This window comes from Somniosus microcephalus, chromosome 9, assembly GCF_052327205.1.
Source record: "Somniosus microcephalus isolate GS21.2 chromosome 9, FLI_Smic_1.0, whole genome shotgun sequence".
Classification (NCBI taxonomy): Eukaryota; Metazoa; Chordata; class Chondrichthyes; order Squaliformes; family Somniosidae; genus Somniosus; species Somniosus microcephalus.
Window position 1 is genome coordinate 234,755,392 of NC_140995.1, and position 19,422 is coordinate 234,774,813.

General features: G+C 48.4%; 1 protein-coding gene across 1 annotated transcript; it reads left to right on the forward strand.

Annotated features, from left to right (window-relative positions):
• The first annotated feature begins 1,346 nt into the window (after positions 1–1,346).
• LOC147113135 (BTB/POZ domain-containing protein 7-like) lies at positions 1,347–19,120 on the forward strand. Its single transcript, XM_085998033.1, has 4 exons — positions 1,347–2,375; positions 6,287–6,495; positions 14,825–14,900; positions 18,927–19,120. Exons 1-4 carry the CDS (start codon positions 1,478–1,480, stop codon positions 19,103–19,105), a joined length of 1,362 nt encoding a protein of 453 aa, XP_085854159.1. The 5' UTR covers positions 1,347–1,477; the 3' UTR covers positions 19,106–19,120.
• The last annotated feature ends 302 nt before the right edge of the window (positions 19,121–19,422 follow it).

Below are 19,422 nucleotides of genomic sequence, written 5' to 3' on the forward strand. Positions count from 1 at the left end.
ACGTCCACCTGAGGGGGCAGACGGGGGCCTCGGTTTAATGTCTCTCATGAAAGACGGCACCTCTGACAGTGCGGCACTCCCTCAGCACTGCACTGCCTAGATTTTTGTGCTCAGGTCTCTGGAGTGGGGCTTTTGACTCGGGCGGGAGTGCCACCCACTGAGTCACGGCTGACAGAAATCACGATCTTGGTGGGCAGCGGATTTTATTTATTCAGCGACTCGGTTTTTGCTGTTCACCCAAGTTTGCAAATGAACGCACTTTGCGGTGCATTTGACTGGACCTCCTTTGGTGCCGCGTAGACTCCCCAGAATGTTTGCAGGGCACCCAGGGTTAAATTATGAGGAGCGATTGCATAAACTGTGCCCCAGAGTACAGAAGGTTAAGTGGTGATTTGATGGAGGTTTTTAGGACTTTGAGAGGAATTGATAGAGAGAAACTTTTTCCGCTGGTGGGGGAGTCGAGGGCAAGGGGACATAACCGTAAAATCAGAGCCAGGCCATTCAGGAGAGAAGTCTTCACGCAAAGGGTGGTGGAAGAGTGGGACTCTTCCACAAACAGCAGGGGCTTCTACTCGCTGGAGTTTAGAAGAATGAGAGGGGATCTCATTGAAACTTATAAAATTCTGACAGTACTGAACAGACTAGATGCAGGAAGGATGTTCCCGATGGCAGGGGAGTCCAGAACCAGGGGTCACAGTCTAAGGATAAGGGGTAAGCCATTTAGGACTGAAGAGGAGGAGGAATTTCTTCACCCAGAGAGTGGTGAACCTGTGGAATTCTCTACCACAGAAGGCAGTTGAGGCCAATTCATTAAATATATTCAAGAAGGAGTTGGATATATTTCTTAAGGCTAAAGGGATCAAGGGATATGGGGAGAAAGCAGGGACAGGGTACTGAGTTTGGATGATCAGCCATGATCTCATTGAATGGCGGAGCAGGCTCGAGGGGCCGAATGGCCTACTCCTGCTCCTATCTTCTACCTTTCTATGATGCTAGTTCAATTAATCATTTTAAATTGGAGGTAGATATATCCTTGGCTAGCATAATTCGAAAAGGAGATGGAGTTGGGATACAGATCAGCCATGATCTCATTGAATAGTGGAACTGGCTCGAGGGGCTGAATGGCCTCCTCCTATTTATATGATGCTCTAAATACATGTTTTGATTGTTTAAAAAAAAATGTTCCATTCCCCAGCACTGACATTCCTCAACTCCATGATCTCAAAAAAAAAAACAAAAAAAAAAAACCTCGATTCGCTTAACGCTTGTGGCAGCCAATCTAACCTGTGATTCATTTACTCCTTGGACAGAATCTCCTTCGCACGCTCAGTTCGGGTGTCAGCTGGAGGGCAAGTTCTGCATCTCCGGGCTCGGCCAGGACAAGCGCGAGAAGAAGAAGAGCTCGAACCTCGCCTTGCTGAAGAAGAAGCTGTTCCGGCGCCGGAAATCGGCCAAGTCAGCCGACCATGCCAAGCACATGCGCGAGCTCCTGTGCAGCTGGGACGTGCGCGACGTGGGCCTGCTGGTGAAGCAGTATGAAGCCGCGCTGGCCGTGAAGGAGTTGGCGATTCAGGCGTGCCTCGCCCGGCCAGAGGCCAGCCGCTTAAATGAAGATCTGGCCAAGCTCTACCAGTTCAAGTACTGTACGGACGTGGACCTGGTATTCCAAGGTACGTGCTTCCCCGTCCACCGCGCCATACTGGCCGCCCGGTGTCCTTTCTTCAAAAGCCTCCTCTTGTCTAACCTGGAACGCGCCGAGTTAGTCATGGACATCAGCACAGTGGGCATAGACATGCCGATACTCTCGTCCCTTTTGCACTACTTGTACAGCGGAGAATTTGGCGTGCGAGATTCCCAGATCAAGAACGTTGATGTCCTGGTCCGCCTCAGCGAGGAGTTCGGGATGCCCAATGCCCTTCACTTCGACATCTACGGCCTGCTGGAGAGCTGCTGCTACTACGACGCAGTCCTCAGTTTTACCTCCAACCCCGACGTCTCCGACGGCTTCGAAGGGGGCTGCCTGGAGGGGGAGTTCCGCTGTCACAAGGCCATCCTGTGCGCCCGCTCGCCGTTCTTCCGGAACCTCCTCCAGAAGCGGATACGCACTGGCGAAGAGACCACAGACCGGACCTTGCAGACCCCAGCTAGGATCGTGCTGAACGAAGCAATCATTCCAAAGAAATACGCACAAGTCATTTTGCACTGCATGTACACAGACCTGGTGGACCTGGACTTGGTGCTGCCTTTCAGCCCATCGACAGGGAGCTTAAGAGAAGTGCAGGATGAAACTGGGAAGGACAGCGAGACCCGACTGGAAAACGCCATGGAGCTGTTTCATATCGCACTCTTCATCGAGTTTGACATGCTGGCACAAGGTAAGGAGCGAGTGTTGGTGCTCTGGGAAGGGGCGGGATTGCTCAGGAGAAAATCTCCTCAATAATGGGGGGGGTGTACGGACACAAGTCTCTGAAGGTGGCAGGTCAAGTTAGGCAGGCTGTTTAAGAAGGTGTACGGGATCCATGGCTTTATAAATAGAGGCATAGTGCAAAAACTAGGAAGTTCTGCTAAACCTTTACAAAACACTGGTTAGGCCCCAGCTGGTGTGTTGTGGCCACTTCTGAGCACCGCAGCTCAGGAAGGATATCAACACCTTCGAGAGGATGCAGAAAAAATTTACTAGAATGCTAGCGGGAATGAAAGACTTCAGTTATGTGGCGGAGCTAGGGCTGTTCTCCTTCGAGCAGAGACGGTTATGGGGAGATTTGATAAAGGTGTTCAAAATCTTGAAGGGTTTTGATACTGTAAATAAGGAGAAACTGTTTCCATTGGCAGAAGGGTCAGTGACCAGAGGGCACGGATTGAAGATAATCGGCAATAGAACCAGTGGCGACAGGAGGGGGGCAAAAAATTACCCAGTGAATTGTGATGATCTGCAACGTGCTGCCTGAAAGGGCGGTGGAAGCAGATTTAATAATAACTTTCAAAAGGGAATTGATAAATACTTGAAAATGAAAAATCTGCAGGGCTCTGGGGAAAGGGTGGGGGGGACTAATTGGAGAGCTCTTTCAAAGAGCCGGCACGATGGGCCGAATGGCCTTCTGTGCTGTATGATATATATATATATATATATATATATTCACTTTTATGTGATTTCTTGTGTCTTGAAGCCTTGGGATTAGCCGCTGCAATCTTTATCAAACCTGTGTCATGAGCGGTTCTTGGATGTGACTAGGATGCTTTGACAGTATCCAACATCCGTGGCCTCTCCTCTCCCAATCTCTCGAACCTCCTACAACCCTCCGAGAACTCCAGTGTTCCTCCACTTCTGGCCCCTTGCGCTTCCCCGATTTCCTTCACCCCACCATTGGCGGCTGTGCCTTGAGCTGCCGAGGTCCTAAACTCTGGAATTCTCCCCCTCTCCCTTTAAGACACCCCTTAAAACCTACCTCTTTGATCAAGCTTTTAATTACCCGCCCTAATCTCTCCTTATGCGGCTCGTTGTCCATTTCTGTCTGATTACGCTGCTGTGAAAGGCCTTGGGATGTTCTCGCACGTTAAAGGTGCAAGTTGTCGCCCAGTGTATCTTCTGCGATGGGTTGCCATTAACCTTGCGTTATCAGGAAATGAATCGGCTTGTTGAGCATTTTCCACCTGTACTCTGTTCTTGGAATGGACTAACCTGGAAGCCCTACTTCAGAACCAGCGTGGTGACCTCTGCGGCAAAGCGATTCAGTAGATGCAATGTTTGCTGCAGCATAAAAACATTTTGATGCATTCTTTTTGCAGATACAATCAGTGTGACGAATGGTATTGGAATAGCTAAGGATGCGGTTGAAACTCGACTTTCGTCCAGTCGATGTAGAGCTGCACTCGTCGATATAAGCCAATAGAATGTTCTATTACGTTGCCAGAACAGTAGTTACAAATTAGAGGAAGTTACGATCAAACTGTGCTCTGGTCAGACATGCAGATCGAGTACTGTGTCCAGTTCCGGCCACTGAGAAACAAGGGAGACATTTCAAGTGCAGAGCAGCAGAGCCATGAGATTGATCCCTAGTGTCTTGAGGTGTGAGGGAAGACAAGAGAGACTTGAGCTATTTAACCTGGAAAGGCAGTGTCTGAGAGCTGGTCCTGTAGAGGTATATCGAATAGTAACCGGCATGTATGGAAAAGGTTAATTCCGAATACTACTTTAAAATAAACAATGGCGGGGGAGGGTGCGGGGGGGGGGGCACAGGCTCAAAAAGGTAACTTTCGGATTGCTATTTGGGGGGGGGGGGGGGCGCGGTGTTCTTCACTTGGAATGGACCTTTAGGACAAGTCGCGGAGGCGAAAACCCTAGAATTAATTAAAGAAACAATAGGGGGAGAGTAGTTGGATGAATTAAGATGGGCCGAATGGTCTTCCTCATTCATAAGTATCTTGTGATCTGAGATCCTCCTTGGTATATAGTGTGTGTGTGTACAGGCAGACAGACTTCGATAGGAAAAACAAAGGCAGAGTATTATTTAAATGGTGATAGATTGGGAAATGTTGATGTACAGAGGGACCTGGGTGTCCTTGTACACCAGTCACTGAAAGCAAACACGCAGGTGCAGCAAGCAGTTAGGAAGGCAAATGGCCTTCATTGCAAGAGGATTTGAGTACAGGAGCAAGGATGTCTTACTACAGTTATACAGGGCCTTGGTGAGACCACACCTGGAGTACTGTGTGCAGTTTTGGTCTCCTTACCTAAGGAAGGATATACTTGCCATAGAGGGAGTGCAGCGAAGGTTCACCAGACTGATTCCTGGGATGGCAGGACTGTCGTATGAGGAGAGATTGGGTCGACTAGGCCTGTATTCACTAGAGTTTAGAAGAATGAGAGGGGATCTCATTGAAACGTATAAAATTCCGACAGGGCTAGAGAGACTGGATGCAGGGAGGATGTTTCCCCTGGCTGGGGGGTCTAGAACGAGGGGTCACAGTCTCAGGATACGGGGTAGGGCATTTAGGACTGAGATGAGGAGAAATTTCTTCACTCAGAGGGTGGTGAACCTGTGGAATTCTCTACCACAGAAGGCTGTGGAGGCCAAGTCACTGAATATATTTAAGAAGGCGATAGATAGATTTCTAGACACAAAAGGCATCAAGGGGTATGGGGAGAGAGTGGGAATATGGTATTGAGATAGAGGATCAGCCATGATCATATTGAATGGCGGAGCAGGCTCGAAGGGCCGAATGGCCGACTCCTGCTCCTATGTTTCTGAGCCTGTACCGCCATTCAGTGAGATCGTGGCTGATCTGTGTCTTAACTCCACCTACCCGCCTTGGTTCCGTAACCCTTAACGTCATTGCCTAACAAAAATCTATCATAGTCGGTATTGACCTTTTCAATTGACCCCCAGCCTCGGCAGCTTTTTTTTTGGGGGGGGGGGGGGGGGGAAAGAGTTCCAGATTTCCACTACCCTTTGTGTGAAGAAGTGCTTCCTGGCATCACCCCTTGAACGGCCTGGCTCTAATTTTAAGGTTCTGCCCCATTGTTCTGGACCTTCACTCAGAGGGTGGTGAACCTGTGGAATTCTCTACCACAGAAGGCTGTGGAGGGCAAGTCACTGAATATATTCAAGAAGGAGGTGGGTAGAGTTCTAGACACAAAAGGCTTCAAGGGGTATGGGGAGATAGAGGATCACCCATGATCATATTGAATGGCGGAACAGGCTTGAAGGGCCGAATGGACTCCTGCTCCTAGTTTTCTGTGTTTCAGACAGAATCTGGTTCAGTTGTGATGCCCCAAGTGGTTGAATAGCTTAATGCTCGTACATGAAGAATGGCTATTGGCGGTTTATTGGTCACTGTGGGACACAACTCCAGCACACGCCACTACTTTCTCAAAGGGCAAGAGAAGGAATCAGTCTGGTAACATGGCCGTGAAGAGAAGAGCTGGTCATTATTTAAGCAAGAAACCAAAAGGAAGGCATTAATGAAGCGCTAGTATGTGTGGGAAGAGGCAGGGGAATGGGACTTGAGTGGATATCTCGAAGACTGGCACAGGGGCGATGGGTGAACGCTGTAAAATTCTATAAAGCCAGCCAAACACTTTAATAAAGGCGGAATGAGTTGTCAAATAAATTAACTGGGAGGGTCACTGACATGAACATAAATGGATTCAAGAGGCAAATGGTGGTGTTTGTGGCTAGAGAAGGGATTAGGGGATATGGTTTGAGAGTGATCACAAAAGGCTGGCTTTTTAGCACTAAGCCTCTTGCTGTTCTTTTATTCTAATTCCGTTTCCCTTTCTGCGCAGGCTGTGAAGACCTGATTGTCGAGAGTGTCACGCTGGACACTCTAGTTGCTATCCTGAAGTGGAGCTCCCAACCGTACGGCTCCAAATGGGTCCATCGTCAGATGCTGCATTTCCTCTGTGAGGAGTTCAGTAACGTCATCGCTTCCGACATTCTCTTCGAGCTCAGCAAGGAGCACCTGATGGCAGCCATCCAGTCCGATTACCTGCAGGTAGCAACTCTGTCTGCGGCTCGTAAGCTTAGGTTTTCTTCTGGCACCTCCAGTTTTTAGAGGAATAGCGGGCCTTTTTTTTTTATTCATTGATGGGATGTGGGCGTCGCTGGCTAGGCCTGCATTTAGTGCCCATCCCTAATTGCCCTTGAGAAGATGGTGGTGAGCCGCCTTCTTGAACCGCTGCAGTCCATATGGTGTAGTTACACCCACAATGCTGTTAGGAAGGGAGTTCCAGGATTTTGGCCCAGCGACAGTGAAGGAACGGCGATACAGGTCCAAGTCAGGATGATGTGTAGCTTGGAGGGGAACTTGTAGGTGGTGATGTTCCCATGCGTCTGCTGCCCTTGTCCTTCTGAGTGGTAGAGGTCGCGGGTTTAGAAGGTGCTGTTGAAGGAGCTTTGACGAGTTACTGCAGTGCATCTTGTAGATGGTACACACTGCAGCCACGGTGCGCTGGTGGTGGAGGGAGTGAATGTTGAAGGTGGTGGATGGAGTGCCAATCAAGCGGGCTGCTTTGTCCTGGATGGTGTCGAGCTTCTTGTGTGTTGTTGGAGCTGCACTCATCCAGGCAAGTGGAGAGTATTCCATCACACTCCTGACCTGTGCCTTGTAGATGGTGGAAAGGCTTTGGGGAGTCAGGAGGTGAGACACTCGCTGCAGAATTCCCAGCCTCTGGCCTGCTCTTGTAGCCACAGTATTTATATGGCTGGTCCAGTTCAGTTTCTGATCAATGGTAACCCCCAGGATGTTGATCGTGGGGGATTCTGCGATGGTAATGCCATTGAATGTCATGGGGAGATGGTTAGAGTCTCGCTTGTTGGAGATGGTCATTGCCTGGCACTTGTGTGGTGCGAATGTTACTTGCCACTTGTCAGCCCAAGTCTGAATGTTGTCCAGGTCTTGCTGCATATGGACACGGACTGCGTCAGTATCTGACGAGTCTCGAATGGTGCTGAACAGTGTGCAATCATCAGCAAACATCCCCACTTCTGACCTTATGATGGAGGGCCTGCGCAATTTTGTCCTGTGTTGAATTGTGGAAAAAAAGTCTTGATTTTTGTCCTTGGGCTGTGTCTGGTGGGCGAGTTTTGATGTGTATCACACAAGGACGAAGCGCTGATCTTTACTGGCCCGTCTCTGGTGGTGGCAGCAGTAGAGAGAATCAAATGACATTGAAATCATAAAATCGTACAGCACAGAAGGAGGCCATTCGGCCCATCGTGCCTGTGCCGGCTCTTTGAAAGAGCTCTCCGATTAGTCCCACTCCCCCCTGCTCTTTCCCCGCAGCCCTGCAAATTTCTCCCCTTCAGGTATTTATCCAGTTCCCTTTTGAAAGTTGCTACTGAATCTGTTTCCACCGCCCTTTCAGGCAGTGCGTTCCAGATCACAACAGCATGCTGAGTAAAAAATAATCTCCTCATCTCCCCTCTGGTTCTTTTGCCAAATGACTTTAAATTTGTGTCCTCTGGTTACCGACCCCCCCCAGCCAATGGAAATCGTTTCTCTCTACTTACTCCTATCAAAACCCCTCATCATTTTGAACACCTCTATCAAATTTCCCCTTGACCTTCTCTGCTCTTAAGGAGAACAATCCCAACTTCTCCGGTCTCGCCGCACAACTGCAGTCTTTCATCCCTGGTTCCATTCTAGTAAATCTCCTCCGCATCCTCCCCAAGGCCCGACTGTATCTTCCTAAAGTGCGGTGCCCAGAATTGGACACAGTACTCCAGCTGAGGCCTAACCGATGATTTTCGAAATGTCATGATGCGAGTGGAATTCTTTCCAGAATTTTAGTGCTGATTTGCTAATTACTCCCAGTGACGACGCTGGAGTTCAAAATGGAATCCCAAGTGGGAATCTGCCGTTAATTACTGTTGGATGGAGTTGAGTGTTAGTCACCCCCCGCCCCCACCACCCCCGAATCCGAAGGTTGTGGGCTGAATGGCGTCTAGTCCTAACTTGGTCAACATTATGTAGCCTGGCAGGCCTCGAATGGAAGGCAGAGACCCAGCAGGTCTGCAAACTGCAGCCCCGTTGCTCTGTTTTACTCTTGAGATGACTTAAGCTCCTAACATATTTTGTTAAATTTAATGCATCTGCTGGACGCTGCAGTGCGAGCGCTGTGCCAGAAAGTAATGGCTTCGCTCCAGGACTTGAGCACAGAATGTAAGCTGGCACGCCATTGCAATACTGGGGGAATGCTTCACCTTGAAGCCACTGCCCTTCAGTGAGGACATTAAACCAGCACCAAACCCGACTGCCTATTCTGATGGGGAACCCATTGCACTAGTTAAAGAAGAGCAGGGAATTTCTCAACCCGGCAAGCATTCCTTCCTCAACCAGCACCACTGAGAACAAATTAACTGATCGTTTTTTCTTTGCTGTAATAAACTGGCTACTGTGCTTGCCTACATGTCACTCTAAAGTGGGCACGGTAGTGTAGCGGTGATGTTACTGCACTATTAGTTCAGAGGTCCAGAGAATGTGAGTTCACATCCCTCCATGGCAGTTTAATTCAGCTTTAAAATCTGGAGATTTTTTTTTTTTTTTTTTTAAAAGCTGGTATCAGTAAAAGTGACCATGAAGCTGTCGGATTGCCGTAAAAACCCAACTGGGTCGCTAATTCTGGAAGGAAACCTGCCGGTCCGGGCCTATACGTGACTCCAGGCCCGCGCCATCGTGGCTGACTCTTAACTGCCCTCTGAAATGGCCTAGCAAGCCACTCGGTTCTAGGGATGGGCAGTAAATGCCGGCCTTGCCAGTGATGGCCACATCCCGAAAATGAATTTAAAAATAAAAAGCAATTCGTTGTATAGGAAGCGCTTGTAAGATGTTCGTAGAGGCATGATGAGGTGTACAAACACAGGTCTCTTTTTTTTTTTTTCTTCCCTATCACTTCCGATTCTGGTATTAATGAACTGCAAATGGCAAGGGAGATGTCGGTATCTCTGTGCTTGGCATTCCCACTCCCAGTGCGTTTGGATCTGCCTCCATGTTCCCCGTAATTTTGTTTGGGTGCACAGCCCATTCAAAATACTGCGCATGGGCGAACTTCAACATTGCAAAAGCCGGTCCCGGGCTGTGTGGGGCCAACAGAGAGCTGCGCGGCTTATAGAGAACGTCGGTCTGCCTGGTACCTGGAATCACCCTGTGCACCCAAAAGTTGCATTTGTCTTTTTTTTAATGGCATTGTCACTTTTAATCTTAAAGAAAGGAAAACAATTTGCAGGGCTCTGATTCCAGTCCTCGCTTTAGGCCTCTGAACAAAAAACATAACATAGAAGATAGGAGCAGGAGTAGGCCATTCGGCCCCTCAAGCCTGCTCCGCCATTTAATGAGATCATGGCTGATCATCCAAATTCAGTACCCTGTCCCTGCTTTCTCCCCATATCCCTTGATCCCCTTAGCCTTAAGAAATATATCTAACTCCTTCTTGAACTGCCTTCTGTGGTAGAGAATTCCACAGGTTCACCACTCTCTGGGTGAAGAAATTCCTCCTCATCTCTGTCCTAAATGGCTTACCCCTTATCCTTAGACTGTGACCCCTGATTCTGGACTCCCCGACCATTGGGAACATCCTTCCTGCATCTAGTCTGTCTAGTCCTGTTAGAATTTTATAAGTTTCAATGAGATCCCCTCTCATTCTTCTAAACTCCAGCGAGTATAAGCCCATTCGACCCAATCTCTCTTCATACGTCATTCCTGCCATCCCAGGTATCAGTCTGGTGAATCTTCGCTGCACTCCCTCCATGGCAAGAACATCCTTCCTCAGATAAGGCGACTCTTGACTCCCCTGTTGCTCAAAAATCTGCCTATCTCCGCCTTGAATATGTTCACTGACTCCGCCTCCACAGCTCTCTGGGGTAGAGAATTCCAAAGATTCACGACCCTCTGAAAGAAGAAATTCCTCCTCATCTCCGTCTTAAATGGGCGCCCTCTTATTCTGAGACTATGCCCCCTCGTTCTAGATTCCCCCACGAGGGGAAACATCCTCTCAGCATCTACCCTGTTCAACCCCCTCAGAATCTTGTATGTTTCTTGCATTTCTATAGCGCCTTTCACGACCTCAGTTCGTCCCAAAGCGCTTTACAGCCAATGAAGTACTTTTTGAAGTGTAGTCACTGTTGTAACGTAGGGAATGCAGCAGCCAATTTGCGCACCGCAAGCTCCCACAAACAGAAATGAGATAAATGACCAGCTAATCTGTTTTTAGGTGTTGGTTGAGGAATAAATATTGGCCAGGAAAGCTCCCCTGCATTCTGCATAGTCCACCTGAGGACGACAGACAGGGAGTCGGTTCAACCTCTCCTCTGAAAGACTGCACCTCCGACAGTGCGGCACTCCCTCGGTACTGCACTGGGAGTGTCGGCCTGGATTTTGCGCTCGTGTCTCTGGAGTGGGACTTGAACCCACGACCTTCTGACTGAGGTGCGCGAGAGAGAGAGAGAGAGAGTGCTACCCACTGAGCCACGGCTGACCAGTAACTGGGGCTGTGTGCATGAAGCTTTTAAAGACGGCTGTGCGGACAAGTACATTTTCTTCTGCTCCCTGTCAGAATAACTGCATTTTAAATGTGAACCAAAAGTGCTGGAACTGAACTGCAAGTCAGCCAGCATCTGAAAGTGAACATTTCGGATAGATCCCTTCATTGGAACTGAATGTTGTGTTTAACGGGTATTGTCTCGAATAGTTAATTGTATTCAGCACTGACTTCTTCCAACAAAGCATATACACGAATCAGAATGCGCTAACCAATCCAGCTTAGTTTAACAATGTTACAGTATTATTATTGGAGGCTTATGATCAATGTTCCCTTTAATTCTTTTGGGTTGCGCGGCCCAATTAACGGGCTGGGGGGCCATTGAAAATTCCGCGCATGCGCGGTTTTTCTACTTAAAAGCCGCCTCACTGGCTGAGCGAGAGCTACAGAGCGCCGCGCGGTCACGCAGCTTAAAGGGAACATTGCTTATCATATCTGTATTTTCCACGAATAGCTGTAACGTATATAGTAATGATATTTGAGCCTAGTCTAGTTGACTTAGTTTTATCCAGTTTTAATACTTTTATTTAATGAACAAATAGATCTGCATGAACTGTTGTGCAACAAAACATAGAAACGTAGAAGGTAGGAGCAGGAGTAGGCCATTCGGCCCCTCAAGCCTGTTCCGCCATTTAATGAGATCATGGCTGATCATCCAAACTCGGTACCCTGTCCCTGCTTTCTCCCCATATCCCTTTAGCCTTAAGAAATATATCTAACTCCTTCTTGAATATATTTAATGAATTGGCCTCCACTGCCTTGTGTGGTAGAGAATTCCACAGGTTCACCACTCTCTGGGTGAAGAAATTCCTCCTCATCTCAGTCCTAAATGGCTTACCCCTTATCCTTAGACTGTGACCCCTGGTTCTGGACTCCCCCGCCATTGGGAACATCCTTCCTGCATCTAGTCTGTCTAGTCCTGTTAGAATTTTATAAGTTTCAATGAGAAATCCTCATTCTTCTAAACTCTAGCAAATACAAGCCCAATCGACCCAATCTCTCTTCATACGTCATTCCTGCCATCCCAGGTATCAGCCTGGTGAATCTTCGCTGCACTCCTTCCATGGCAAGAACATCCTTCCTCAGATAAGGCGACCAAAACTGCACACAATACTCAAGCTGTGGTCTCACCAAGGCCCTGTACAACTGCAGCAAGACATCCTTGTTCCTGTACTCGAACCCTCTCGCTACGAAGGCCAACATACCATTTGCCTTCTTAACCGCCTGCTGCACCTGCATGTTTACCTTCAGCGACTGGTGCACAAGGACACCCAGGTCTCGTTGCACTTCCCCTTCTCCCAATCTATTGCCGCTCAGATAATAATCTACCTTCCTGTTTTTGCCACCGGTGCGTATTTAAATGCTACGGTGCAAAAGCTGAAGTATTGGTTGGCAGAAGCCAGTATCTTCTAAACTGGGGCCCATTCTTTCCGATCACCTGAAGTCTGTGTTTTAAAAGTGGCTCACTCTGTTCCACTCCACTCCACTATGTGCATTGACATCAGCTGCTTTTGATATTGCGCCAGTGCCGCACCCGCCAGCGCACTGGTCCCGCGAAGCTGCCGGCAATACCAAAGTAAACTTGCCGGAGTCTCTGTGGCATGCCGGAATATTCAGCATTCTCCCTGGCTTTGGGCACTAGTGAATCTGCTTTGGTTTTGCCACTGGCTAAGTGAGGCCCTGAGCTTTCGGAAGTCAAAAGTACTGACATTAAACGAGATTTAAAAAAAAAAAAAAAAAAATTCATTCACTGGATTTGGGCGAGACCGGCATTTATTGCCCATCCCTAGTTGCCCCTTGAGAAGGTGGTGGTGAGCCGCCGCCTTGAACCGCTGCAGTCCGTGTGGTGAAGGTGCTCCCACAGTGCTGTTAGGGAGGGAGTTCCAGGATTTTGACCCAGCGACGATGAAGGATCGGCGATATATTTCCAAGTCAGGATGGTGTGTGACTTGGAGGGGCGGAACTTGGAGGTGGCGGTGTTCCCATGCGCCTGCTGCCCTTGTCCTTCTAGGTGGAAGAGGTCGCGGGTTTGGGAGGTGCTGCCGAAGAAACCTTGGCGAGTTGCTGCAGCTGTTGTGTGCTTTTAGGTGTTGTGGAGTCAGTTTCCTTTTTTTTTACCTTTTCAAGATTCGACGTTGAGCAGTAACTGCACTCAACAAAAAAATTTTGAAGTGAGAATGTCTTTTCTTGTGGTTTTTTTGGTGTATGTTGGGGGGTGGGGTGGTTATTGGAAGAAGGCTTGTCTAGGCTTGTAAGGAATGTATCAGGAGGGCTGTGCATTTTTTGATCAGTTTGTCATGCTATCTCCTTCTCCCCTCCTTCAAAAAACCCCTCTCTTTGAAGTGTTTTGAGCCTGTCCCTCTAATCATGCCTATTTACCTCCGCGGTGTCCTTACTCTGAGCAAAAGGGTGCTCGAGAGTAAAACACTATAATATTTCTATAATATAATTTTTTTTTAATAAAGCGCTGTATTGATGGAACTATATCATTAGTTGGGTATGTTTTAATTCTAGCTGTCTGAGACAGATTCAAATGTTTTTGTACTAAGCCATACAGAACCAGGAGCCTGTGGGATATGCTTTCTATTTACAGCCTCCGGCACAACACAATCTCTATCCTATTTTCACCAGACATCTATGTGTGTGCAGGGGTCGCGGGGGCAGCAATCAGATGTGGGAATTCGACCATTTTTTTAATTATTAAAAGAAAACTCCTCCATAACCCATCGCGGCTGAGGGTAATTGTAATATCCCGAACTGAATGACTTGATCGGTGTGAAATTATAGAAACTTTGAATGATACCGCGCAAGAGGAGGCCATTCAGCCCCTCGAGCCTGTTCCACCGTTCAGTGAGATCATGGCTGATCTGTGACCTAACTCCATCTACCCGCCTTTGCTCCATATCCCCGTAATACCTTTTTAGTTAACAGAAATCTATCAATCTCGGATTTCAAATGAACAATGGACCCAGCATCAACTGCTGTTTGCGGAAGAGAGTTCCAAACTTCTACCACCCTTCACGTGTAGAAGTGTTTCCTAACTTCACTCCTGGAAGGCCTGGCTAATTTTTAGGCTATGTCCCCTAGTCCTAGATTCCTCAACTAGCAGAAATAGTTTTTATCTACCCTATCGTTCCCCTCAATACCTTGAATACTTTGATCAAGTCATCCCTTAATCGAAATTCCTAGTTTGTGTAATCTCTCCTTGTAATTTATCCCCTGAAGTCCAGGTATCGTTCCAGTAAACTTACGCTGCACTCCCTCCAATGCCAATATATGTTTCCTAAGGTGTGGTGCCCAGAACTGAACACCGTACTCCAGGTGGGGTCTAACCAGGGCTTTGTACAACTGCAGCATAGCTTCTACCCCCTTATATTCCAATCCTCCCAGAGTAAAGGTGTCTAGTGACACCATGACTGGCCTGAGCAACACTGGACTAAGGAAGGGAATCGGTTCCAGCCTCTGCCACTGATTATAATCCGTTTGGGGTAGGGGGTAAGACCAGATTGGGTTCGGTTATGTCCGTTCTCGTGGCCTGTTGGCCGTTGCTATCTGGGGGCATGTGAAGTTTGGGTGTGGTACTAGAGGACAACAGATGACTATTTCCTGGCTGGCTATGAATATGAGGGCACCAAAATCCGGCATGATTAATGTTTTTGACCCCAGCGAGAGTCGGCACCTTCAGGAGAGGAGGGTGGAAAAAATGTAGCAGTGGAGAAAAACTGTGATATTGATGCTGACGTGGTGCCTCTCCTCTTTCCCCCCCCCCCCCACCCCCCTTTGCAGGCAAGTGAACACGATATCCTGAAGGCTGTGATTAAATGGGCTGAACACCAGCTGGCAAAGCGTCTGTCGGATGAAGGTGAGTTATGCGCAGGTGTATCGAGTGCAGCAGAGACTCGCTGACCTGCAGTCCCGGGGCGCCTGCCAGTTCCCGTGTTCTGACCTAGTTAGGGTCCTGCTGCTTTTTACTGTCTGGTGATGGTCTCTGCTGTGGCCTAATCATCGTCTTAATAGTTTGAGCTACTGCCTGTACATCATAATCTCGTCATTGCTGCCGTTTGCGGTAACGTAATGTTTCGGTACAGCTTGGCTGTGAAAATGTGGCGTGGAACCTCCCAAAACTACCAGCTTTGAGACACTTCTATAGCTCGGCATGAAACTAATCTCTTCCAGCCCCAATTCCCCTATCTGAAAGTTTCATATTTCAGCCAGAGCACTAAGATGGTACTTTTATTTTGCTCCACTATTTTAGCGTGTGTTTCTCTTTTTTCTTTTCCCCCCGCCGCACCCCTCGCAAATTTGGGCCCCACCTTCCGTGACCACAATGGCCAGGGTTTTCTGCTTCTCCCATTTGCCAGCCCGTAATTTTCTGCCCATTGACTGCTTCCTGGGGTATAATTCCACAAGTCACCGGCTCCCTGCCTTACCTGAGTGACCCCCCCCCCCCCCCCCCCCACCCCTCCCGTTCATTGTGCGCGGCTCGACAGCGAGTGTCGGTGGACGGTTCCTCCGTGCTGAGACTGTAGCCAGAACTCGATCCTGTTTTCACCGTGTGTGCAGGGGGGTGGCTGTTTAGCAATCAATCTGGCATCTTTTTATTTTACTAAAATATTTGCCCATAACCCAGCGAGGCTAAGGGCTATTGTAGTATCCCTGTCTGAATGTGATCTCTACACTGGGAATTGACACTGGGAGCAGTCCTAGTTTATATAGCTTAGCCGCTTACTAGATAAATCTGCGGAGCTTTTTTGGAGGGGGGAGGAGACCATACATGCTTTGAGACACCAGTCATTCCCCACTTCCTTTGCCCCCACCATTGGCGGCCATGCCTTCAGTCGTCTAGGCCCTAAGCTCTGAAATTCCCTCCCTAAACTTCTCCGCCTCCTTTAAGACACTCCTTAAAACCTACCTTTTCGACCAAGCTTTTAATCACCGGCCCCAATATCTCCTTGCGTGGCTCGCTGTCAATTTTTTGGCTGATTACGCTCCTGTGAAGCGGCTTGGGATGTTTGCTCATATTATGGGCGCTGTATAAATGCAAGTTGTTGTGTTTGTCCTATGCTTGAATTCAGTGTCTAGTTCACACATGAAGTGTAGCCACTTAGGGGTGAGGTATCACCGGGCAGCCCACACAACAGCGGCTCAGCTTGACGCCACATCTTCAGGAAGGGAAATTCACTGCTTCATACAGCGCCTTATCCTGTGCTTCCTGACCACCTCCCGCACTTGTAAATTGGCAACCTTGAACATAAAGTGACTTGTGTGCGTGTGACCTTTTTTTACAGTGTTGAATATGGGCTGATGCAAAGTTTTTTTTTTTTTTCCCTCTCTCCCTCTTCACATCGAAGGCTTGTTTGAAGTAGTGCAATAATTATGGGTGTGGGCGGCTGCTTAAAGACCAGTAATAGTTGAGTCTGGATGATTGCATGTGTCGACTAGTTTGGAGCCAGATTCATTGCTTGCTGGCGCTTGTCCCACTGTGATCATAATTGCTTTGATTTGTGGAGTGCCGACATCTGAATTAACGCTTAGGGGCACATACTGAGCTTGCTTATATATGTGAATTTATTTTTATTATTATTTATCACGCCTTTTCATATATACACACACACAAGTGTTGCAAAAAGCCCTTGGCCGCAGAGACCTCCCATTTTGATTTTACTGTCTGCTCTGGATTTGGATTGTAGAATTTACTTATCGTAGGTTTAATTAGAGCAAACTGCAGTGTAAGTGGATCTCCAGATCTGCACTTCAATAAACAGCGTAGCCAGGATCACCGGTTTACGATCACTGATTCCATTCTTATTACATTGGATTCTAGAATTTTTTTTACCTAGAATTTACAGCACAGAAACTGGCCTTTTGGCCCAACAGGTCCATGCTGGCGTTTATGCTCCACTCAAGCCTCCTCCCGTCCTTGCCTAACTCTTAACAGCGTAACCCTCTATTCCTTTCTCCCTCGTATGTTCATCTAGCTTCCCCTTAAATGCATCTGTCCTGTTCGCCACTCCCTGTGGTAGCGAGTTCCACGTTCTCACCACTCTCTCTTTTGTACCAGTGTTTTGAGGCGCTCATTCTAGTTTACCCCTCCCCCAAGAAAACTGAAAGTCCGTGACTCTGGTCGTTAATCAGGGATTGAATTTTCCGCCCACTGACTATGAATCAGCCATGGTGTGGAGATGCCGGTGCTGGACAAATGTAAGAAGTCACACAACACCAGGTTATAGTTCAAATAAAACTCTTGGACTATAACCTGGTGTTGTGTGACTTCTTACATATGAATCCGCAGACAACTTTAATTAATTATGTAAAGGAATATTACTTTAAATTGGATGTGCAGGACAAAAGGCCACAGGTTTGAACTCCTTAAGGGCGAATATCAGGAAATTCTGCCTGGAGCCGTGAAGAACCAATTGGATGCAACTTTAGTATCTTTCTGGGTGGATGAATTTAGATGGGCTGAATGGCCTTCCTCATTCTTATGGTCGATCTTCTGTCAAGGGAATAGAAAGTCGCGGGGGTGGTGGTGCAACATTGCACTGTTCTGGAGCCGCTTAACTCTACTGGAAAACCATGCAGAGTCATCGAGATTGAATTGAGGACCTTGAACCGAAACCGCCCCCCCCCCCCCCCCCCCCCCGGACTTCCCGACCCCCTCGAACTGTTCATGGACAGAAGCTGTGCGTGTATTTAGCGCGTGATGGTTGAGCGCAGAAACCAAATGGAGGACTGATTGTGCTCAACACGAGAATCGTACTCTGGATGGAGTGCGGCCTCCTGAAATTGACCCCGTTGGGTAGTTTCTCCACTCCGTGGTGCAGTTACACTGCGTGCACAGAGCAGTGAGCGAGTCAAGGTTGCTGCAGGTATGGAGAGTTGATTTCAGATTGGTTCCGCCAATGCCCATGAACTTCCCCATTGTGAAACTCAACCAGCTGATTGCACCATTGCATTACACTGTTGCGTGCAAAAGGAAAGAAGAGCTTGGAGCCTAAACTGCTTCAGATCGCATTTACATCGTGGTAAACGATCTGCAGTTCAGGTTTGGAAACCCCCAGTTGCTGGGAGTTCCCAGTGCAATGGGATCTATAATCTGACTCGACTATAGTTGGGAGTGTTAATGCACCCGCTGACTTTCTGCGGTTTGTTTCCCTGGTTTGCTTAAATGCTGTCCCCTCCATCCCAACAAATCTTCAAAGCCTAGAAATTCAGTGCATTGTTCCATTGGAGTGATGGGGATGTGGGTTTATCGTAGAATCATTAAAACTTGCGGCGCAGGAGGAGGCCATTCGGCCCATCGAGACTGCCGGCCGAAAAGAGCTATCCAGCCTAATCTCACTTTCTAGCTCTTGGTCCGTAGCCTTGTAGGTTACTGCACTGCAAGTGCATATCCAAGTACTTTTTTAAATGCAGTGAGGGTTTCTGCCTCTACCACCCTTTCAGGCAGTGAGTTCCAGACCCCCACCGCCCTCTGGGTGAAAAATGTTCTCCTTGACTCCCCTCTAATCCTTCCTTCTACCAATTACTTTAAATCTATGCCCCCTTGTTATTGACCTCTCTGCTAAGGGAAATAGGCCCTGCCTATCCACGCTGTCTAGGGTTTGTGTCACTCTGGCCCCCACCCTCCCCAACGATAGGCTTGATTGTAAAGCGATGCCAAGTGCGAGCCAGGCATGCCAAAGGGGAAGAGACAATCTTCGAATGGGTCACTCGGTGCTGCTTGCACACCTCCTTGTATAGCAGCCTCAGCCGAGGCCCAACAGCAGGGCTTCAGTTGCCCTCTTGGCTGGACAAGGCTTGCTCGGTGCGCAAAGACTCACTACAAAGGCATATTAAAATCTGTGTCGTAACTAAAAGCTTTGTTTTCCTCTCTTGCGTGCCACAGAGCCCAATTTGCTGAATGGGACGGCCCACAGCGTCAACAAACGCGGGGTGAAGAAGCGGGATTTGGACTCCGCGCAGCTCCGCGAGATCGTTTCCGACCTGGTGCCGCACGTTCGCATTGCTCACATCCTTCCAGCGAAGAGCGAGGTCCTGTCTGACGCTGTAAGTGACCATTTGTAGGAATTGTACCACACTGTAGAGGTTTACAGCGCAGAAGGAGGCCGTTCAGTCCATGATGTCTATGCCGGCTCGTTGCTGGAGCAACCCAAACTAATCCCATTACCCTCCTCTCTTCCTGCTCATCTAATTTGCTGTTTGCGGGATCTTGCTGTGCACAATATGGCTGCAGCATTTACCTACGTAACAATAGTGACTACACCTGGAAACTAATTCCTTGGGTGTGAGGCACCTTTGGGAAGTCCCATAAGATGCTCCATGAATAAAAGTCCTTTCTCCCGACTGGCGCAGCACAGGTTGTCGCCGCCCCCCCCCCCCTC